At 42.1% G+C, this 23,889-nt stretch overlaps 1 protein-coding gene across 5 annotated transcripts in view; it reads left to right on the top strand.

Moving 5' to 3' along the window:
* TENM1 (teneurin transmembrane protein 1) overlaps positions 1-23,889 on the top strand; it is a 787,960-nt gene that overhangs the window by 751,635 nt on the left and 12,436 nt on the right. For all 5 annotated transcript variants that reach the window (XM_003135358.5, XM_021080670.1, XM_021080671.1 and 2 more), the window contains 3 exons: positions 5,280-5,452; positions 7,159-7,394; positions 19,295-19,591. In XM_003135358.5, the coding sequence (XP_003135406.2) occupies positions 5,280-5,452; positions 7,159-7,394; positions 19,295-19,591 (706 nt within the window). The remainder of the gene's footprint in view (positions 1-5,279; positions 5,453-7,158; positions 7,395-19,294; positions 19,592-23,889) is intronic.

The following is a 23,889-nucleotide window of genomic DNA, read 5'->3' as shown; positions in this document are numbered from 1 at the left end:
CGGCTCTGGTAACCTCTATGGCCTGGGTTCCATCCCTGGCCCGGGAACTTCTGCATGCCATGGTCATGGCCAAAAAAAAAAAAAAAAAAAGAAAAGAATTGCCAACAGTCCCTTCATATCTCCAGAGATAGACTGGACACCTTTGCTCATTCCCCTCCCCTGGTGTTTTATGCCTTTGATAAGGATCAAGAATGGACAGATAGGAGTTCCCGCTCTGTGGTGCAAAGGGATCGGCAGCGCCTTGGGAATGTTGGGCCGCAGGTTCAATCCCTGGCCCCCTGCACAGTGGGTTAAGGATCCAGTGTTGCCGCATCTGTAGCTTAGGTCACACCTGTGGCTCAGATCTGATCCCTAGCCCAGTAATTCCATATGCCACAGGGCGGAAAAAAAAAAAAAGAGAGAGAGAAATGAACAGACAGAACTGTCTGTGGGTCATGCTGGGGAGAAATGACTACCAAAGAGACTGGGAGTGAACAGAAGGAAGGAGAAGCTTCTGGCAAAATGAGCTTTCAGAGCCTGGTAGGGAAGATTAGCGGCACTGCACGCTTATTCTCATACCCACCCCTTCCTATCCATGCCCACTGGCAGATCCTGTTTTACCCTGTCAAAAAGCATGTGCAGTGAGAATCTGCTCTGTGCCAGACAGCAAGAACATGGAGGTAAATGAGACACCGTGCCCTCTCTTTTAAAATGCAAGAGTTAACAACCTAGGAAGGGAGACTAGTCCCAATCACAAGCAATCCCATTATATTTCCTAAAGTCAAGAAGCCACCATCTTCCCTTACACAAACTGAGGCTTTAGCCTTCCAACAGGTTTCCCTGCTCCATGGCTCCCCTTCCAAGATTCACTGCCACCAAAGCAGTGCTTGAATCATACTATTCTCCTCCAAAGGGCTTCCTATGCTTCTCTTTTGTCTACTGACAAAACTTTCCTCCAGAGCCTTCCCCACCCCCAAAATCTCTACCACCCTACCCCCCTACCCCACCCAGTTTCCTGCTTCTCCACTTTCAAGGAGCATCTCAGGCCCCATCTCCCACTCGCCCCCTAAAAACACTTGTGCTCCAGCATCCCGCTTCCCCCCCATGTCCTTCCCATCCGCCAGTGTGCCTGCCTTAGAAATGCCTTCCTCCCCTCCCCAGTCTCTACCTATCAGGGGATTGATTTCCAAATACCTTCCGGGATTCAAATGTCACCTCCTCTTCCTTCTCCTCTTCTGCTCAGCCCAGCTGGAAATGACATCTGCCTCCTCTAAGCTTCCACAGCTCCTTGCTTACAGAAGTATATGGCAATATTCTGGTCTACTGGACTTTGAATTTCATTCAGCACAGTAGCCCCAGTACCTAGCACAAGACTGATATTTACTGAATGAAGGACGAGTGAAGACAGAAGGACATTCTGGACTTGGAGCTGAATCATAGGAAGCCAAAAGAAGTTATTGGCGAGGAAAGGGGAGTCCAGGATTTCCTAAAGAATGCTTATAGGTTCGTCAGGTTTCTGGCATGAGAGGGTAAAGAGGGTCTATTTCCTTTCAAAAATAAGTAACGAATTTTTCTCCTGTAGTCGTCAGTATTTTCTTAAAAGCAAAGATGGAAGAACTTCTAGTTTTTTCTCTGCATGGTTTAGCTCTGGCTTAAGTCGTCCTCAAGGGAAAGGGCAGGCTATCCCTTATGAGAAAATATCAGACCAAATATATTTTTAATAATGTGTAAATATCATCTCCCCTAATATAAACTATATGTTCCTCAAGGACAAGAATGAATTCTGACTTCCCTTTACAAATGTTTCCTTTGCTCCACGGGGAAACGTGTGTGTGCACACACACAGTGGAACGCTGTAAAATCAGGACAGGAAGGGACAATGTGATGGCAAATCTCCTCTTACCAAACTCACTCCTGAGGACCGTGAAGGCAGCAGTCAATGCCTGGTCACAGGTTTCACCAACAAGAATCTGCAGGCCTAGCTGATGTAGTGTGCTACTCCCAGCCCAGGCTGGGGAGGAGGAGGGAGTGGGGGCAGGGAGGAGGAAGTTGCTACCCTGTTATGGCCTGAGGGGATCAGTTGCAGCATATTGGCTTGTGCTCTCTGCACCAAAGGATGCAGGCACCAAAGGGAAACACACAGCATAAGAGATTTTGATTAAACTTGTTTCTTTGACATTCAGTCTAGAAACATGCAGTCCCCGGTGATGGAGGTGGAGGGGGGGAACCTCAAGCAAGCTATAGGAAATCAAAGGCTTCCTTGGCTTCCTTTATTTCTTATCCACTTTGGAGTGATCTTTCCAAAGTTGTGAGATCTGCCTGTTGATCTTCCTTTGGAAATGACCCCACAGAAGAGAGGTGGCCCTGTAGATTTTGACCGAGGGCCGTATAAATAACTGAGCATTGGAGAGGCACCCCATTGCAGATACCACCATATGTGACTGCTTTGACTGGAACTAGCAGAATTGGGGTGGCTGAGTGTGTTGGGGGGTAGATTGCTTTGTATTTTGTGCGGTTTTTTTCCTTTCAGTTTTACTGAGATGTAATCGACATACTGCACTATGCAAATTGAGGGCATATAGCATAATTACCTGATATATATATACTGCAAAATGATTACCACAATAAGTTTAATGAATATCCATCATCTCATATAGACACACACACAAAAAAGGAAGAAAATAATTTTTTCCTTCTGATGAGAACTTTTTAGGATTTACTTTCTTAGCAGCTTTCGTATTGTCATGCTGTATATTGCATCCCCAGTCCTTATTTATCCTACCACTGGAAGTTTCTAGCTTTTGACCACTTCTGTCCCATTCCTCCACCCCTTCCTGCCTCTGGTAACCACAAATCTGATCTCTTTCTCTATGAGTTTGGTGTGTTTGGGTTTTTGGTTCTGTCTTTTTTAGATTCTACATGTAAGCAAGATCATACAATATTTGTCTTACTCTAATTAATTTCACTTAGCATAATGCCCTCAAGGTAGAGTACTTTGTTTATGATAAAGTCAAATGTACATTTTCAAATAAGGAGGCTTATCCAGCCACAGGCCATATAACTAACTATCTAGCGCCTGGGCAGGACTTAGGGGAAAATATATCTTATCCCCACACCATTGCTTCTCTCACCAGAAAAGGACCAGGCAGCAGCCCCTCAGCTAGATCTACCGGGGAAATTATGCCGCCCGCCACCACTAAGGTTCCTTCATATTTTTAGCCCTTGTACCTCTACTCATGGATGGCTTGGCTGGCATCTGAGTTTGTCCTCTTGCCCTGCGAAGTGGGCACAACCACTACCGTCACCTTTAGACGAAATCTTGCTTTAAAGCAAGGGGCTGTTTGACAGAAAGAAACTGCCCCGAGCTGGAAAGCCCATTGGATGGAACCTGCCTGCACAGCATCTTAGGTTAGATTTCCTGGAGGAATAATGAGGAGTGACCTTGCCAAGTGCTGAGGAAATCCTTTAGAAATCAGGAAAGGGAAACCCAATGAGGCAGAGGTGCTGGGGATGGATGTGAAACAGAGAAGAACTGCCTGTGTAATCCAGGCTGTGGGGCCAGTCTCCCTCATGAGGAAGGCCTGCAGCAGCTTCCTTCTGTCTACTGCTTGGAAACTCCTCCCTACAGGGAAAAACGGCTTGGTACCTTGGGAGAATCAAAACTGGACATTGTTTTCCTCTCTGGGAAGAAAGACCAGACAGACAAAATTGGACTGTGTTAGGCTGTTAGGCATTCAGGCCCTTCCATGCCCCTTTCTCATCAGGGGCCTGCTTCTTGCAGCCACAGAGCCCCAGAACCAGACCGTGGGCAAAGGGGCTGAGCAGGGGGGAGGGTTTGCCTTTAACCCCAGGCGCAAATAGCACCCTTCAGCCTTTCCTTGATAATGAGGCCTTAGCAAAGTAGCCACACGCCAATAACCATTTTGACTGAAATCCATTTAAACAGAGGGTGCATCCAATTAAACAACTAGGGCTTGGCATATCTATGATGTCAAATGACCTGTTCGATTATTTCTATGTGCATGCCTGTTTTAACTGATAGCGTGTGTGGAGGGGTGCTCGTGTACAAACATTGTGTATAGCCTCCTTGTGTATACAGTGTGTACAGCCTCAAGGTCATGTTTGTCCTATAAAATATTATCTGGCCTCTTTTCCCAAGCCTACCAAAAGCTGGTCTAAGTTTTAAAATATCAGCAACTACCAGGCTGAGTTCTTTAAAACCTAGTGGATTAACACTGAATCACTAGGTCGTTTTGCATAATGGGGGGAGAGGGTGAGGCAAGAGGGCCAGACTACACCATTGTTTCCTGCTCACTTTGGGTAAAAAGAATATAATTAACATTTTAAAAGCAAATAAAAGTACTTAAATATTTTGTAATTTGCAACTTGAAAAGAAAACACTAATGGGTTTCCAAGTGTATGTCTTTACTTTTAATGAAGTGTTTATTTTTCATGGTTCTATTGGCAATAAAAGAACAGCTTCATATCAAAAGGCTTCAGGGAAGCAGTTTCTATTTGGAGGACAGTGAGATTGCCAATAATTCTGGTTTTTTTTTTTTTTAAAGTAAACTCACTAGACTCTATTTCTAAATATAGCTTATTGCCCACTATCCCAGGTAATTATTCTTTTTGTCTCTTGCTCATATAGGCAAATAACAACACATTATGTACTATACTGTAAAAAGATAAGAAAATTAAGTGACACTGAGATCAGGGGCTCCAGAATGTTTTAATGAACATGTTTCCATTATCTTCTGTGCTTGTTCATTTTGTTGGAAGAATGATTCATTCATTTCAAATTTGGCAACTTAAACAGCAGCAAATATAATTTTCCTATCACAATGCAAAATCAGTTTATTGGCCTTCTCAGGCTTGGGGTGTGGGGGGTGGGGGTGGAAGTTGTGCCTCCGTTTCCTTTGCCAACAGCACCCTCTGCTGGTTTATGTTACCCATCACATCTGATGGGATAGACCCAAATTGCAAAGGGAGGCCTCCCTGCAACATTGCACACAGCAGGACATGATTCATAAATCAGTTTTCCAACCTGGTGATTCATTACCAGATATATTTTTTCTGTAAAACAGCACAGCTCAAGGAAGTCATCAAGAATTCAGAAGCTGCAAAAAATACCTTCGTTTGATTAATCATCTCTCTGACCTTTTTCTTCTTATTGAACAAGGTTAATAATACTTGTTATCACTCAAAGTTAAAGTGTATCAGCTGCCAAGTGATTTTTATTTTGCAAAGGCCTATTATCACTGCCAAGAGGCTTCAAAGTTGGGATTGGTTACATTCCTCAGGTATGACCCCGAGGGACATTTGACCAATGCAACATTTCCCACTGGAGAGGTCAGCAGTTTCCACAGTGACCTGGAGAAGCTGACAAAAGTGGAGCTAGATACTTCCAACAGGGAAAACGTCCTCATGTCAACTAATTTGACAGCAACTACTACCATATATATTTTAAAACAAGGTAAGATTATTTCCAACTTCACCCGACTCTAACAGCATCTCTCTTGAGCTCTACCATCAAACCTCTGCACACCATTGATAAATAGAATTCACTTTTGGCTGAGAAGATGACTTCTGCCGATATTCTAGCTATGGATGCTAAAACCCAGGCAAAGTCATCTCTTTCACAAAGTCCATACAGCAATCCTAGGCCACATCCCTATAGGAGTTGTGAGGTTGCATCTCTGCCAAACCTATTGTTCCCCAAACCCAGCTGCTTGTACAGCTCTTTAAGCTCTGATTGGGTTATATTAAAGAAATGAAGTCTGTGCCCAATCTGAGATTAGCATTCTAGAGCAATGCTGACATAGGCTGAATAAATAAGAATGAGGAGTTCCCATCATGGAGCAGAGGAAACGAATCTGTCTAGCATCCATGAGATCGCAGGTTTGATCCCTGGCCTTGCTCAGTGCATTAAGGATCTGGTGTTGCCGTGAGCTGTGGTGTAGGTCACAGATGCGGCTCATATCCTGCGTTGCTGTGGCTATAGGCCAGTGGCTATAGCTCCGATTGGACCCCTAGCCTGGGAACCTCCATATGCCGCGGTGTGACCCTAAAAATTAAAAATCAATAAATAAGGATGAATAGGATATACACCAAGCAGGAATATAGGGAAATGAGGGAAGTAAAAGCTCATTCTATTCAAAGAGAGTAAAGTAAGAGAGAGCAGAAGGGGAAAAAAGGGAGGGAGAGAAGGAAAGAAGAAGAGAGGGGTGGGGGCAAGGGGTGGGGGAGTAAACCGGAAGGAAGGAAAGAAAGAAGATGGATTTGGAAGCCATGTCTTAAAAGCTGATCGAAGTGGACACAGAGAAATTGTTTTCTCTCTGCCCAGTCATTAAGGACTCATTCTGCTGTTAGGCTGTGGGACCAACACAGAATTGTCCAGTGTTCAGATCCACTCTAAAAGGATCAGCGGGGAGTTCCCACTGTGGCGCAGTGGTTAATGAATCCGACCAGGAACCATGAGGTTGCGGGTTTGATCCCTGGCCTTGCTCAGTAGGTTAAAGATCCAGCGTTGCCGTGAGCTGTAGTGTGGGTCGCAGATGCGGCTTGGATCCCACGTCGCTGTGGCTGTGGTGTAGGCCAGTGACTATAGCTCCGATTGGACCCCTAGCCTAGGAACCTCCATGTGCCGTGGGAGCAGCCCTAGAAAAGGCAAAAAAAAAAAAAAAAGGACAAAAATAAATAAATAAATAAATAAAAGGATCAGCGGCAGCCTTCATCAGCATATTCATTTGTGGGGTCCAGCAACTGTGCTGGCATCTCTAGGCAACCAAGATGCTGAGTTAAACTTCATACTCTGCTCATTCTAGCTTCCCAGCATGTCAGATGGAGGAGGCCAGTCCGCCAAGTCTGAAAGGGAGTTTGAGAGGGAATTCTTTCAAAATGAGAAAGTTTTTAAAAAACAAAAACAGCCTGCAGTATCACACAGGCATGTTTTATCCAAGAAACAAGCTAGACCAGCTGTAAAAATAACGAGACCCACATGGACAGAGAGCGCTTCAGCCTGTCAGAGTGGTTGTCTCGCCCAGAAGGCAGTTAGGTCCACGGCACCCCACCTGCTCGTCCTTTCCCAAACTTGCCTCCTCAAGCTAAACTTTTCTCTTGTCTGCTTCTTTCTGTACTTGCCTTTCTTCCCCCCTTCCTCCTTTGCTCTTCTGTCCGCAGAAAATACCCAGAGTACCTATCGGGTGAGTCCAGATGGCTCCTTACGCGTCACCTTTACCAGCGGGATGGAGATCAGCCTCAGCTCAGAGCCCCACATCCTGGCGGGGGCGGTCAACCCCACCCTGGGCAAATGCAACATTTCACTGCCTGGAGAGCACAATGCCAACCTCATCGAGTGGCGGCAGCGCAAGGAGCAGAACAAAGGCAACGTTTCAGCTTTTGAAAGGAGGCTGAGGGTAAGCCTTGACCTGATAGAAGCTAAAGAACTGCTGTTTTATTTTCGAAAACTGCAGAGCTTCCCTAAATCAGAAGTCCCTTTCTCCAAAGCTTTTCGAGGTGACTGACTAGCTTATGTGATAGACTAATTCAAGAGAGGGTGCTAATGGCTGATAATGCTTCAGTATCCTCAAATGAACGTTCTAATAGGAGCTTTCTTTATCATTAGCCCGCTAAAGTGCTCTAATAGTAGCAATTTCAGGCACCAAGAACGTCTGGATCAAGAAATGTGCTTAGTCAGAAGACGATCCAGAATCCTTCACACGGCCTGGCAATGGTAAGCAGGTCCACCAAGCTGCCCCAGATTTTTGCTTTGGGGTAGTTGATACTTTATTTGGAAAGACCAGGCAGGCACACACAAAAGGGTGTAAGACATCAGGCTACATTTGGATAAAGGCAAGAAAAAAAGGAGAAATCAGAGAATGATATCATTGCCATGAATATGCATATTAAGGGCCAGAGAGGTAAAGGCCTAGTATTCAGATTGAGCTCAGGGTGCCCAGAGAGAGCCCCCCAGGGGAAATGAAAGATTTGGGAATTTCCAAGTTTTTGCCAAGCGCAGTTCACCATACGTAACCAGAGATCTCACAGTCAAAATTGCCTGTTTGCAGCACACGAAGCCTGCAAACACCACAATGCTTTGCCTGTCCCTTCTTAAACATGAAGCAATGTTAGGATGAGGTGACCAACTGTCCAAATAGAGTAATAGTCAATATCAGCCTGAAAGCAACTGCCAGCCTGAGGAAGATGATCACTCACTACTGAGGCCAGGTCTGATTTGAGTACCTGTGTCACGCTTGGGATACCTGGAATGCTGGCATTTTCCTCACTCACAGTAAAAATGTGGTAACCTCTAGGCTGTGGCAAGGCAATGCCAAGCAACCACCAAATTGCAGTGAGAAGCAGTCAGATTAGTCCCATGCCTTGATACGGACAAAATGATCTTCACAAGATCTCACTCTGCAGTCAGTTCTCTTGGTGACACAGAGACACAGACTTCCATGGGTGTTTTTTGAAACGGCCATGAAAGTTGTCTACATGAACAAGTCATTTTATATGTTTTGGGTCTATTAACCAGAAGGTTTACCAGATATGCCACTGAATTGAGGTGAAACCAGTCCAAATAGACCTGTGTGAGAGCAGTGAGGGTTTCTATCAGAGTTCTCCTAGAAATGAGAGTCCTTGGGTGGCTCCCTAGATGGAGAAGTTTTAAACTGGCTTAAGAACTGCCTTTATTTTCTTCACATGTGAAATGAAGCTCTCGTACTAGAGAAAAGTCAGAATTATCTACATATGGTTTGCCAAGCTCATGGTTGCATTCCCAGGAAAATTATATCAATTAAATGGTCTCTTAGTGACTCCCCCAACTTATAGCCTGAATAAAATATTATGAACCATATTATATACTACAGGGCTTTGGGATTTTCCATTCTTTAGGATAACCCATCCTATACGATGTGATTTTGGGATTTTCCAATTTCTACAATGACCCACCCTGTTTTCTCCCCTCCATGTGCATGAATAATGGAGAGACTATAAACTATACTTTACACCTCATGTCCCAAATTGTTCTTATTATTGAGAAACTAATGGTCATACAACATTTGGGGGTTCTTTTGTGTTAATGAGTAGAGTGAATTGTTATTTAGTTAATACTACATATAACTGACCCATTTCCCATCCTATGGTAGAGTCGAACAGATTTGTGGAACTGCTTATAAGGGCAAAACAAATTCAGGGCCCTCTCTTTCCTCTGTGGCTCCTAGGGGACTTCCTGAGGTCCCGGGACTGGAGAACAGAGCCCTCGTTGGCTAGTGGTGTTACTGAACATGTCCCAAGAAATCTAAGAGCAAAAACATTCCTCTTCATATGTCTAGTGCCTTACGGTGAACAAAAGGCTTTCGTGGTCAGGGTTTCATTTAATCACCACACCCATCAGTTGCTGTTATTCCCAATTTACAGATAAGGAGACTAAGGCCCAGAGAGGTTAAGTGATTTGCCCAAAGTCAAACAGCTATTAAGGATCAGAGCCAGCACTAAAATGCAGGTCTTTGCCTAGCGCAGCACTCTTTCCACTACATCATGCTGTGCTGCCTTGTTCCCTAAAATAATTAATCTATAAATCATTGCCCCGCTCAGTGGAGCCACCTTGGCAGGGCCTGACTCCTCATTTCAATGCTGACAAAAAGAGACAAATAATCGACTCTAATGTACTGGCAAGTGTGGGTGGTGTGGGACAACTGGCTGGTCTCCAGGCAGGCAAAGAGTGGAGGAGGCAAGAGGACGGAGACTGTTTAACTAGCTACTTTTACCTGCTCTCCCTATCCTTAGGCACTTATGTCTATATCGTGGCCTCAGTTTCCTCAGATTAGGTATATCCAGTTTAATGGAATGCATATGCTCCCCAAAGGCAGGAATGGATTCAGTTTTGACACAGCAAATTCCTTTTCCCTACTGACTTTATTATTCCAGATATGCTGCCCCTTCACTTGTGGTAGCTTTCAAGGGGCGAGCCGATGACACAGGACAGGTAACTTTCTTTCTGGGCTGAGTATGCAGTGACCCATTTGTAAACATACGTGTAAAGAATAAAGCTCTTGGAGTTCCCGTCATGGCTCAGTGATTAACGAATTGGACTAGGAACCATGAGGTTGTGGGTTTGATCCCTGGCCTCGCTCAGTGGGTTAAGGATCCGGCGTTGCCGTGAGCTGTGGTGTAGTCCGGTGGCTACAGCTCCGATTAGACCCCTAGCCTGGGAACCTCCATATGCCACAGGAGCGGTCCTAGAAAAGGCAAAAAGACAAAAAAAAAAAAAGAATAAAGCTCTCTGATGGCCTCAAGTATCTCGAGACCTTGGACTGAATCATTTATTTCTCCTGGTGGAGCTGCTGATCTAGAGCAAGGGCAAGCGGAGGTAGCAGAGCTCTGGAGACAGAATAGCAGGTTCAGAGAGTCACATGACATAGACGTCCCTGCTGTCCTGGGGAAAGTAGGGCTCCTCTTTGGGAGAAAAAAAAAAAAAAAACAGATACATGGAGGTGTAATTGGAATTTGCGAATGTGCTAGGGCAGCAGGTCATAAAACACTAATTGCTCAGGCACAGAATGACAGGTTCCTGTAAAGGCTTACTCCGCAAGATGACAGACATCAGATGTTCCCCAAAGCTACCTATCACATCCATCCCAGACCTTCTAGGTGGGAAGAAAAAAAAATCAGAAAATGATAGACCTCTCTTGAAGATAAAGCAACAGGAGTCGCCTTTCTCCAATGATCAGTGATTTTTTTTCTTCTCATACAAACTCAGGGTCCTCTTCAAGGTGAGGAAACAAACTGCTGGGAAACATGATATCCTGCTCAGCCTGAGCAGCCAAGGGATTTGTTACCCCTGGGCCATTCTGCAGCAGCTCCATTAAGTGAAATAAATCACATTAACATCCTGAAATTTCATTTATTTTAAAAATCCATTTCCCCCAACCTGAGTTGGGTTTGAATCATCTTCCTTGCAAAGTACTTTCCCATCCAGTCCATGTATCTTCTCATCTGCTGCATCAATCTGTCCCCATCAATATATTTCCCTGGACAATCGAGAAATTAGCCCTTCACCAAAAGCAAACCGGCTTAGAAACTGCATCCAGATTGCACCTTGCTGTGTCCAAGGATAGTAATGCCGTCATATGAGACTTATCCCAGCATTGGGTCCCAGAGCTCTTTACAAGATTTTGCAGACTGAGATGTGAGGTTACAGCAAAACTCCAGAACTGCAGCCTCCCTTATTAAAAAAAAAAAAAAAAAAACAGGAAGCTTAGCACTTCAAACCAAAGTCATAAAATCAAGTAAGATGATTATGTGGTTTACAAGCAAAACGAAGCAAAGACTAATCTAAAAACCCTCACAATTGATTTTTTTTCCTCTCCCTTTAAAGATAACTCAGAACAGGATAGATTGTTTTTGAGATGCAACATGTGAATGTTCATACGTGAGCTGAGCTCTGAAAGGGGAAACAAGCCCAGGTGAAACACAGGGTCCCGGGCTGACAGATGATGGGGAATTTGGGAGGCAGCCAAGAGAGAGCCAGCCTCTCTCTCCTTTCTCAGAAAATGCATTTGCTTCACACTGTTTTAACTGCCTTCTCCCCAGGTTTGCTGGAGGGATTCATTTTGTGAAAATTTAGATAAGGAGGCTGCTTGCAGATAGATTCATCTATTTTTAAAATATATCTGTGGTTCTCAGTCTGGAGTAACAGTGCATCTGCCCCTAAGGAGTCACCAGCAGACAGGAGATTTCAGGCATCAAGGCCACTGGGCAGTGTCAGGTTTTTTGAATCAAGGGATTCTTGGGGCCTGCAAATCATAGAAACTACTATATTTGTTCATCTTGGGTCAACTCCACTAAGATAACTAGACAGAAAGTATTATTTCATGCACTACTGCACATGTATATATAAGCATTGATGATTTGGCATTAAAAATTTTTGAAAGCCTACTGTATGGTTACCCAGATGAATTCACCAACAGTCAAGTATTTAAACAAGAGCAAATTAATTTAGTGCAAAAATGTCCAAGTTAAATAGTATGGCAGAAGTCAGGTGAGACGAATGAGGAAGGTTTTGAAGAAGAATTGGTATGCTCCTCATTTTGCCCACTTTTCCCATCTATAAAATGAGGGATCTGGACTATACAATCTCAATTACTAGTAGTATTATTACCATTAACCATAATTATAGCAATATTCATTGAAATCTGATATATCTTATTCATTGAAATCATGCCATATATTAACTCATTTACTACTCATAACACCTTATCTGATGGATTCTCTTATTAACATCCTCAGATAAATGATAAAGATAGATAAAGAAACCAAGGCTCATAGAGGTCACTTACAGCTAGTAAGTGGTGATATAGGATTGGAACCCAGGCAGTCCAGGTCAATACCCCATGACATAAGATTCCCTCTAGCACTAAGATTTTTTGTGAGCTGGCAAGGTAAAGAGAGTGTCTTAGGAGGAAAAAGAAAAAAAAAAAAGTAAAAAAAAATTCCCAGAGTTCCCATTGTGGTGCAGCAGAAATGAATCCTACTAGATGAGTTTGCAGGTTCAATCCCTGGCCTCTCTCAGTGGGTTAAGGACCCAGCATTTCCATGAGCTGTGGTGTAAGTCACAGACGCTGCTCAGATCTGGCGTGGCTGTGGCTGTGGTGGAGGCCGGCAGCTGTAGCTCCACTTAGACCCCTAGCCTGGGAACCTCCATATGCCGTGGGTGTGGCCCTAAAACGAAAAAAAAAAAAAAAAAAAAAAGAAATTCCCAATGGAGTAATGGAGGCTGAGACTAACTCTGAGTACGCACCCTGTTCATTGGTAGGCAACTCCATGGAATAAGAGCAAGTCTAAGTAGGTTTTGATTGTCACTATAGCGATATCACTAAAAAATAAAATTTGTAGAATTGTATTGATCAATTTCTAAAAATCAAGTACTAATTACCTTAAAACCAGTGGAAGTAGAGTAGCATGTTCAAACTTAAAAGCAGCTGTGACTTCTATATCCATTCTCACAATTTAATGGAAATTAAGTGCAGTGCACCTCCCAAACTGTGATGTGGTTATTTGGCCCATCTAGCTTATTTGCCTTCCAACTTCTCCAGCAAAAATTGAATGGGTACCTCAGTTGCACTGAGTCGAAATGCTAGTCAGCATCCTTGAAATCCAGTCTTCTCCTCTTTTCTTTTGAAAGAAAGTTAATGGCCGTGATGGTAGCTTAGAGTTTAGCACCTTGTGTGTGTGTGTGTGTGTGTGTGTGTGTGTGTGTTGGGTTGAACAACAGCAAATTGCACTTTTTGTAGGCCCAGAACACTCAAATATCAGCAATTGCCTCTAAATCAATCTAATATACCTTTCTCCTACTATTCGAATGAGTCTCAAATTGGAGGGGTTAAAAGGACTTTCTCTTAAGCAATTAAAACACAGACTCCTAGAAAAAAGCAAGGAAAGGCTCGGAGCGGGGCAAAGGACGCTTTTCTTCGGCACTTCCGCCTATACCCACCCTTTACAGACACTTTTATTTCTGCTGGGAACACAAGCCACAGCTCCCCAGGGCATACTCTTTCCTCTTTCCTTTCTGGTCCAAGTGTGAACAAAAAGCAAACCCTTCTCCTTACTTCTCTTTAGCAAAACTGAAAAAAAAAAGCATAAGGAATATCAAAAGATAAATTAAAACATAAATACTTCTTCTCCTGTGAAAAAGATTACCAGTTCCCCTTTCTTACCCCAACGTACAGCTCATCAGTTGCCAAAGCCAAAGGTCTTGTTCAATGTGCAACCTGTCCAAAGAGACCCTTTTTAACTTGGGGCTCTTCTCAAATGTCAATCTTTTCTTTGCCCCTCTCTTTTCCAGGGCAAGGATCGGTATAGATTCTTTGGAGGAAGAGAAGAAATAAGGATTGATGGCCCACACTTAGGTCAAGGGCTATTATTGTCTTTCAGGCAAACAAGAGCTTGTATGAACGTGTTGTTTTCTCAACCTTGCTCATGACCCCAACAGTCAGAGGCAGTCAGCCTACTTTTGCTTTCTGCCATAGAGAAGGAGGGTCGGGGAGCTCACCTAGAAAAGCGTTCTTTCTCCCAGCTTTCTCCCATGTGGATTCCACAGGAGACCTGCAGGGTGGGGACTGTGGCATCTTCGTATTCCTTCGTCCCTTTTCAGTCCTTAGCCAATATTTACATTACCTTCCAAACCTGACTTTGAAACTAGCGTTTCAGCAACATCTGAATGCATTATCTAGAAACAGAGAAGCATGGTTGCAGAAGTCTTGACAGGCAGAGAAAGAACATGAGGCAGAGTTTTCCTCTGCTCGCTTTATAGTGGATTTTTAACAGTGGTCCCTGCTTGTGTAGCTGTAATGACTTTATTAAGAAATGTGTTCTTGAGTAGTAAACTTAATATATCAGACAAATAAAACCACAAATTTAGTCCAATTGGAAATCACTTGTTACTTTGGCTCTTTAACTATCATTATAACATAAATTGTAACAGTTACAACCGTCTCTGGGAGTACATGGATATTTTACAGCTATTGTAAATGAACAGTATTACAGTTAGAGATATGTGGCTATAAAACCACAGGAAAGGTAGTTGAAGAAAGAACACCTGGCTTAGTATGGGTCTCCAAGCCCTGTGTATCAAAAGACAGGAAATATGTGCATCTCTACCACCTTTTAGGTGATAGCAACAGGTTACTGTATGTTTATGCACTGCAGCCCTGCACACATAGGTTACCAGATGTTAAAGAGTCATGCTTCCCAAACTGTGGCTCTATTCCCCGAATGAAACCCACCCCTGCAACTAACAAGACTTCCTCCCAAATAACTGGACTATCTAATCACTAGTGTTCTGGAATTCCTGGCATGGAATTTTTCCTGTCCTTCTTTTTGCAGAAGCTCAAATTAAAAGGCAAATATCATTAGCTCCAACTGGCTGATGAAGAAACTGAAACCAAAAGAGGTTGGAAAGAGCAGAATGTCACATCCCAATTTAAAAAAAATGGGCAAACCTCCTGAGCAGGGAATTCGTGGAAGATGTACATGTGACCAATAGACATTTAAAAGGGTTCAACCTCATTAGTGACCAAATAAATGCAAATTTAAGCCACAGTAGCATACCATTTTCCCCACTCTCATATTGGAAAAAGCTTACTAACAACAAAAATACTCAAAACTGGTAAGGATGGAATGAGATGAACTCTCCCACTACTACTAGCTACTGAGAGTATAAATTTGTACAACCTTTGTGCACCATAAAGTAATATCTCATAGTTCCCTGGTGGTTCAGCTGATTAAAGATCCAGCATTGTCACTATTGTGGTTCAGCAATGGTTCCATCCCTGGCCTGGAAACTTCTACATGCCATGGGCAGAGCCAAAAATAAATAAATAAAGTAATATCTTAAGTTCCATACAGAGTCTTAAATATGTTATCATTTGACCCAGTAGTTTCTTTTATAGGGTCTGTATTAAGGAAATGCTTATTTACAAAAACATTCAATAAAATATGAAAAATAAAAGGAAAATGGAAAACAAAAATGCTAATTTCTAACAATGGGATGAAGGATAAATAAATGTTTATAATGTAGAAGATATTATATAACAATTGAAATCCACATTTTAAGAATATTTAATAATATGAGGGGTGCGCAAGATAAAACAATAGCTGAAAAAGTAGAGCATAAAACTTAAATACCATCCTAGCTGTATGCCCCATACACTATTTTTTTTAAAAAATAGGATAAGTAGAATGAAATACTGCAAAGTTTTAGCTGTGATTCATATTGGAATGATAGGATTAAAGGTAATTATTTTCTTTGGATATTTTTTATTTTCTGATTTTTCTGAAATGAAAAAAACATAACTTTTATAATGGGGGTGTTAGTTAAGGAGATTATTTTAAAAAGCAAAGTGCACAAGATTACTGAGCAAAGGAAAACTAGAGTCTGAAATGAGAATGTTGGCCTTATAGTTATCCAAGCCATTAGGATAAAAACTCTGGATCTCATTTAGATGTAGAATTTAAAAAAAAAAAAAAAAAAAAAAAAAGCTCTTAGAGAACAGACTGGTGGTTGCCAGAGGCAGGAATGAAGGGTGGGAAAAATGGGTGAAAGGAGTCAAAAGGTACAAAGTTCCAGTTAAAAGATTAATAAGTCCTGGGGATGGAATGTACAGCATGGTGACTATAGTTAATAATACTGTGTTGTATATTTGACAGTTGCTAAGAGAATAGATCTTAAAAGTTCTCATCACCAGAAGAAACTGTAACTACATGTGGTAATGGATGTTAGCTAGACTTATTGTGGTGATCATTTTACAATGTATTTCAAGTATCGGATCATGTTGTACACCTGAAACTAATATAATATTATACGTCAGTTATATCTCAGTTTTTTTTTACACAGCAAACAAATTTTTTAACAAACATTTTTAAAAACCTCTTTCTGAACTAGGATTTTGAAATTGGACTCAAGACCCCTAAAGGTTTCATGTTTGGGTTTCAGAGCCCACTTGAGATTTTGTTTAAAATGTTCATATATGAGCTTATGTGCATTTTTCTGGGCATACTGTATATGGCTATATATTTAAAGGAATCCTTGACCACAAAAATTTTAAATGAACATAAAAGTTTAGTTGAATAGCTAGTGAAGTGGTTTAGTTGACTATGATTAATGTAGTCAAACCCTAATGTTGGTTTTTTTTCCCCTACCTCATTAACCAGATATTTAACATTCTGTTCAGGATCATGTTGACAATTCCTCCAGATATAAATCTAATACTACAAGCTACAGTCACCTCGGAATCTGACACATGGGCCCATGTGAAAGCCTAACTAAAACGAGAAAAGTAATCATTATATCTAAAAGTAACAATTACTAATATGATTTTTACACATCACCAGTATATGTAATCTCATTTAATTCTTAGCACAAGTCTTTAGACTGGTAAATGTCACTCCCATTTCACAGATGAGCATACTAAGGCCCAGGAAGAAGAAATGACTGGTGCCCAGACACGCAACTAATTCAATGCCTCCTGACTTCCCAGGCCACTATTGTTTACATTTTGAGAAGTGTAAACAACACTTTTTTATTTGAAGGGGAGAAGAATCTGCCACCCCAAATATGCCTCTTTGACATAAAGATTATTTTAGGTTGATGGAGAAGGCAACAACTTAAATCTGCATAACATCATTACTTTTGTTTCCTATACTCTGCCTGGCCATCTCCCATAACTGGCTGCCTCCCCACCAGTATCTTTTGTCTTTAGTTGGAGATAGTATTTAAGATGCTGGCTTGGGCCAGGAGAGTTACTCAGTTTTCCTGAGTCTCTCCCATGTATACAGGAGGTATACATGTTATCCAACTTCAGTTTCTTTTTCTCCTGTTAATCTTGTATAACAGGGTAGGGGGTGGGGAGTCTCAGCCAAGAACCTAGAAGGATGGAGGGAAAATGATTTTTCTTTCCCTAGGCATCCTTGCCTTGGTTCCTCCCAGATATACTTGGACCCCCTTCACCCAAGTTAAAAGTCTTTTCCTTGAAAGTTGGGTGAAGGGTACATGGCTACTCTGTTCCATTTTTGCAACTTCTTGTGAGTCAGACTATCTCAGCATAAAAAGTTATAAATACACCAAACAACTCACTAAAATGAAAACTTCATTAAACCGAACTAAACTAAAATAAAATAAATTTAACAAGCTCTCCCTTTGGCCTTCCACCTACCTCCTTAAAATCCCCCATCTTCCACAGAGCCTTTTGGGGCTCCATGTTGCATCAGCCAACAAGGCAGTTACTGGTGGGACTGCCAAAGGTTGGCACTACTAGCTAAAGAGTGGAATAGATCACGTCAGTTGTCCAGTTGCTCTGAAAACCCAGTAAAATTGGAGTTCCCGACGTGGTGCAGTAGTTAACGAACACGACTAGGAACCATGAGGTTGTGGGTTCGATCCCTGGCCTTGCTCAGTGAGTTAAGGATCCGGCATTGCTGTGAGCTGTGGTGTAGGTCGCAGATGCAGCTCAGATCCCAAGTTGCTGTGGCTGTGGTGTAGGCTCGCGGCTATAGCTCTGATTCAACCCCTAGCCTGGGAACCTCCATTTGCTTCGGGTTCGGCTCTAGAAAAGGCAAAAAGAAAAAAAAAAAAAAAAAAAAAGAAAACCCAGTAAATTGGTCTCGTCGCTAACTTAAAAACTTTTTAGCTAAGTCATTTAGTTGTTTGTTTATCTCATGTAGAACCGCTAAAATTCCTCAGAGGCAGGTTTTCTCCAGAACAACTTTGTGTGCCAGGAGGTACACAAATGAAATGCTGGCCAGCAGCCCAAAGAGCCTAAGACCAGAACCAATCCCAACTACTAATTGTTTCTAAACTTGGACCCCCGATTGACCTCCCTGCTCTAACGTCATTCAGTGGTGCCACCCTTGCTAATGCTAGGGGCCTACCAACACCTACCATATTTACCTGCTGGCCTCCATGAAAATAACGAGTTCCATCGTTAGGAGACAATCTGAGTTCCTCTGTGTTCCCCTGTGTTAGGAAGTAATACAACCCCGTGCCCCAAGGAGCAAGGAAGCCAAAGAGGGAACCTCTTTTATACATTAGAGAGATCTCACTGTATGCCCTCGTTCTCATTTCTAATCATGTAAATAATTCAGCCTTCTATGTTCTAGCCACTTCATCGGTAAAAGGGGAGGATGAAGTCCCACTTCTTAGTAGGCGTCTGACTTACATCAAATAAGATTCCATAGTCACTGAAAATTGTTTTTTTTTTTTTTTTTTTTTTTTTGTCTTTTTGCCTTTTTTTTTGAAGGCCACTCCCGCGGCATATGGAGGTTCCCAGGCTAGGGGTCGAATCGGAGCTGCAGCCACCGGCCTACGCCAGAGCCACAGCAACGCGGGATCCGAGCCGCGTCCGCAACCTACACCACAGCTCACGGCAACGCCGGATCGTCAACCCACTGAGCAAGGGCAGGGACCGAACCCGCAACCTCATGGTTCCTAGTCGGATTCGTTAACCACTGCGCCATGACGGGAACTCCTGAAAATTGTATCAACACACTTGAGTCTTGAGTTAGGAAAAAGCAATCAACAACCATTTGTTAAGGATTGAGCACATACCAGTAGTTAAGACATAGCCTCAGCCTTCCAAGATTGTCCAGTCTGCTGGAAGAATAAAGACAAGTGTCATCTGAGGAAAAGCCATGCGGATTCAAAGGCAAGAGAGACCCACCCCCTTGTTGGAGAAACAGAAAGAGCTTCGTGATTGTTAATGCACGTGACACGGGGAACCAAGGCAGTGCTTAAAATGTATTTCCTGTCTCTTTTTTGCAGGCCCATAACAGAAACCTGCTCTCCATAGATTTTGATCATATGACCCGCACAGGGAAGATTTATGATGACCATCGGAAATTCACCCTTCGAATTCTTTATGATCAGACTGGACGTCCTGTTCTGTGGTCTCCTGTAAGCAGATACAATGAAGTGAACATCACATATTCACCTTCAGGATTGGTAACCTTTATTCAAAGAGGGACATGGAATGAAAAAATGGAATATGACCAGAGTGGAAAAATAATTTCAAGAACTTGGGCTGATGGGAAAATTTGGAGCTATACCTACTTAGAAAAGGTATGTAGAGAAAAGAAACTCTTCTGAGTTTCCGAATGGGAATATTGAAAGTGGCACTAACTACTCGCCTTTGTGAGGACCTGCCGGAGAAAAGTCTGTGTTCTGGCTCATCTGCTTTATAGAAGTAACAACAACAACAGACTGTACCTAGAGAATAAGCTGCTTTTTAGCCAAAAACTTTCCCTAACCACACAGTCTGCCAGCTACTCTTTCATACTGAAGTCAGGATAATGGCTTAGCTTTCTCCTCATTTGAGCATATTTGTTCCTGCTCCTGAAAATGTATCTTTATGATTCTGAAAGCTCACACTGAAGTAAAATAGGTAGAAAATTATAAAATTGGGTGTTAATGTATCAGCTCTGGAAAAGAGACTCTTACACAGAGGATAAGGAATAAGGAATTCTAATTTTGTTAGGATAGTCGGTGACTACATATTTGAGGACTAGTCAGTGGTACACATTTGAGGGCTAATTTTGCCAAGTAATCCATCTGAGTGCACTGGGGCCCCATGCTAATAGTACTCTGTATGCAGTGAATCTCCAGCAGCATCTGTAATGGGAGCTGGTGGCCTCTGTCTGCTCAGAGTGGGCAGGGATTTTAATCCCACCACTGGGTCCATGTGTCCAACATCAGCCCCACACAGCAAAATGGTTTCTGGCCAGGTCAGTAGCAGGAGACAATAGGAGAAATTGACCTCTATCTGCCATCTCAATTTCTGATATCCAAAGACAGTGTCTCTTTTTCCCCCAAACCTATCCATTCAACTCATCTGTCTTGGATTAATTTCTGGGAAAATTGTAAAATGTTTTCCCTTGAGGATTCAAGGGTAATCGGTACAAGGTAACCCCTAGAAGTTCTTAGGTCATACGTGCTCATAGCTCACATGGCAAAATTTCACCAAATGATACTAAACCTCTCTGATATACCCCTGAAAGTTTAAAAAAAAAAAAGTGTGTCAGTAAAACTATTCTACTGCTTCCCAGAGCCAGTCTCTCGGGAACTTGCCAACTTGGAAATGCCGGGAGATAAAGCAGAACTCTACCTGGGAGCCAGGGTAAAGGAGGGAGTCCTCTGCTGTATCCACCCCTGATCATTTTCTGCTGAAGAAATCAATGAAATCTATCATCTTTACACTAGGAACATCTAAATATTATAGAACAGATCTTCTCTCTTGTCAATTTTGATAACAAGAATGACTGGCGAAATCATGGCACTAAGGTCCACAAAGGGCTAAAATTGTTACAGAATTAACTAAATCCAAATACCTGGTGTATGTTTACAGAGGCAGTGCATGTCATGATGGCCCTCATATGAAAAAAACAAAAAAAGAAACAATCAGAAAAAAAAAAAAAGATGCCACAGATTACTAGCAGGATATAGGCTGATTAGTTTTTCCAGGAATGAGGATGGGTTTGCACTGATTCTTCCACAGGTCATCATGTGACTGGTGAGGGAGCAAGCATGCCTGCATGGCTTTGAACTCAGAGCCCCAACCTCATTAACGCCTCAGTCTGGCCACTGAGCTAATTGCCTATAGACAGTTGCTTCTAGGTTTAGTAAAACTTTCTCTTTAGGCTGACTATGCAATGACAAAAGAGCCTGTCGAAACAAATTTCAGCCCAGTTATTTAGCCTCTTCTCTGAGACCAATGAAGCCATTTTATTGTTCCCTTTCTCTAGGTTAGCTGATTATTTCATCACACTTAATTCCGCAAAGAAATATGTGAAGCAAACTTCACATAAGTTCTTTTTGCAACAGAAACCTAGATGGCAATAATTCTTTCAAAACAAAACAAGGACAACTCTCTGAGATGGTCAGTGTCTGCAGTGGACAGAAAGAAGACCTTATTGACTGAGAATAATGTACAGAGAAAAGCCCCAGTGACTTCTAAAGAAGAGTTTACTGACCAGTGAGACAAGCCAAAGCACTTGTGCCTTTTAGTTGACTTTTGTCCCTTTCTTTATTGCACATTTAATTTGTTCTCCAAATACAAGGTAGCCCCTGACTTAAGCAATGCTATTATGCAAAACTCAGAACCTACAAAACCCATAATTATGTAATGGTTCTTTACTTTCCAAAAATCATTTATCACAAGATTGATTTTATTAACATTATTATTACCAGTGATAATAACTAATTCACTGAGTAGAAGCAGCGATTAAATGAAATAACTTAATATAAAGCACCAAGCACATCTAGTCATTCAATAAAAGTTAGTTTCTTTTCATTTAAATCATGCATTATATATGGTATTTATTTTCAAGTTGGAGAACTTACATGCCAGCACTAACTACTACTTAAAGGTAAATTAAAACAGGAAAGAAGGGAAGGAAGGAAAAAAGTAAGGAAATTAAAGCATCTTTGAAATTGTGATTCTAAATAAAAGGGAAAGAATAGTGAGTTTACCAAAATCCAATTTACATGTAACTTTAACAGTGAGGTGACGAGGTTCTGTGCCTCTCCGTCCTCTTTTCAAGTCCTCTCTTTAACATGGTCTTTGCTGGTCATTCTTTCAGTGTGTCTGGGGCAGAGCAAGATGAAAAAGCTGGCTCTTGTAGTATATTTTGAAATAAGAATTCTCAAACTTTAAAATATAACCTCTTTTTCTACCTCAAAATACTTCTGGTGGTACCTCTGTAAATTTGCTTGCCATCCCTATACCATGCTATATTATAAAAGCGAACAACAGATATTTCACCTTAATGTGCAGAAATTTTGTAGAAATTGTTTGATTTCCTCTAGAGTAAGTAAAAGTTATATGTACCATTTCCATGCACAATGGTTTGTAACCATTAGGAGAAAAATGATTATTTGGGTAATAGCTGCAGTTGCTTAAGTGATCTTTTCTCTATTAAAAAATCAATTATTGTTTCTTAAATTTTCTCTATGTGGTCATTAATTCTATATCTTGATTTATGAGCCTTCCCTGAGTTAATTGTATATTGAAGACTTGTGGGGCTAAAATTTTGTATTTACAGTAAATGTAAATCTTTGTTTCTCAAGAACTTAATTTTTAAAATTCATTTAAGTATATTTTGTAATCATTTAATAAGATGCTTTAGTCTGATACATGTACAGAAAAATGCCTCTTTGGGGCTGAAATTTTCAAAGGCCTCCTGCCTGGAGGGACAGGATGCAGCCTTTGGCTTGTTTTCAGGTGGCCCCACACTGCCATCTGGTGCTCATTGGGATGCTTTACAATGCTTTACTTTTTCAAATTTCTGCCATCGCTTATTTCTATCTATTCCTGTTCAAATAAGTATACACCCGTGATTGTTCTTGTTTTCTTCTTTACAATGATGTCAATATTTTTGGATGTCACAATGAATTTGTTTGTTTTTGCTTTTTAGGGCCGCACCTGCGGCATATGGAGGTTCCCGGGCTAGGGGTCGAATCGGAGCTACGGCTGCCTGCCGGCTGTAGCAACTCCAGCCACAGTAACTCCACACAGCCACAGCAACTCCAGATCTGAGCTGCATCTGTGACCTACACCACAGCTCACAGCAACGCCGGATCTTTAACCCACTGAGCAAGGCCAGGGATAGAACCTGCATGCTCATGCATGCTAGTCAGAGTCATTAACCTCTGAGCCACGACGAGAACTCCCACACAATGAATTTTTTAAAACTGCAGAGTCCCCCACTTTTTTGTTTGGAATGATAAGAAGTAGCCTTTTATCCTATAGCAGCACTGTGGGCATTGGATGTACTCAGAGCATTGTTTTTGAATAAACTGATGGGAATGCCCACCCAAAGTGAAAAAGCAGCCAAGTGAGAGCTAAGTGCTATTCTGGCAACACAACGGTTACATTCACAAGATTTCTAATCACGTCATCCACATTCTTGCTATTGGCAGGAAGCTTTAAAACCGACCAGGGAGCTCTTGAGACAGGGCAGCATCAGCACCACCTAGGAACAGGGTCAGGCAGTGATTTACTGCAGCATGGAGAGTGAGAACAGGGAGAGGACACAATGGCGATGTGCTATAAATGTTTGGCAAGGCTGATAAGCCACTGGAAAAAGTACTGGCCCAGGAAGGCTAGTACTAGATAATGTGTGAGAGCCATACGGCGATTATCCCTGGCCCACATCACAGGTGACAGATGTCATGTGTTCATGGCAGATTGATAGGAGAGAGTGGAAAGGAGCTGAGAATTCTGGCTTTCAGCAGGGAGATGATGCAAAGGCACTTCCCACCAGCCTCCCCCCAGGTTCTGTTGAGTTCTGCCTTGGTCAAGGATGTGGTGGTCCCACCTTCTGTTCAGCAGGGTTTCTGGACCTGCAGGGTGTCCATGGGTG

This window comes from Sus scrofa, chromosome X (assembly GCF_000003025.6).
Source record: "Sus scrofa isolate TJ Tabasco breed Duroc chromosome X, Sscrofa11.1, whole genome shotgun sequence".
Taxonomy (NCBI): domain Eukaryota; kingdom Metazoa; phylum Chordata; class Mammalia; order Artiodactyla; family Suidae; genus Sus; species Sus scrofa.
The sequence above is the reverse complement of the archived record's forward strand: the minus strand, read 5'-3'. Positions and strand labels throughout refer to the sequence as shown.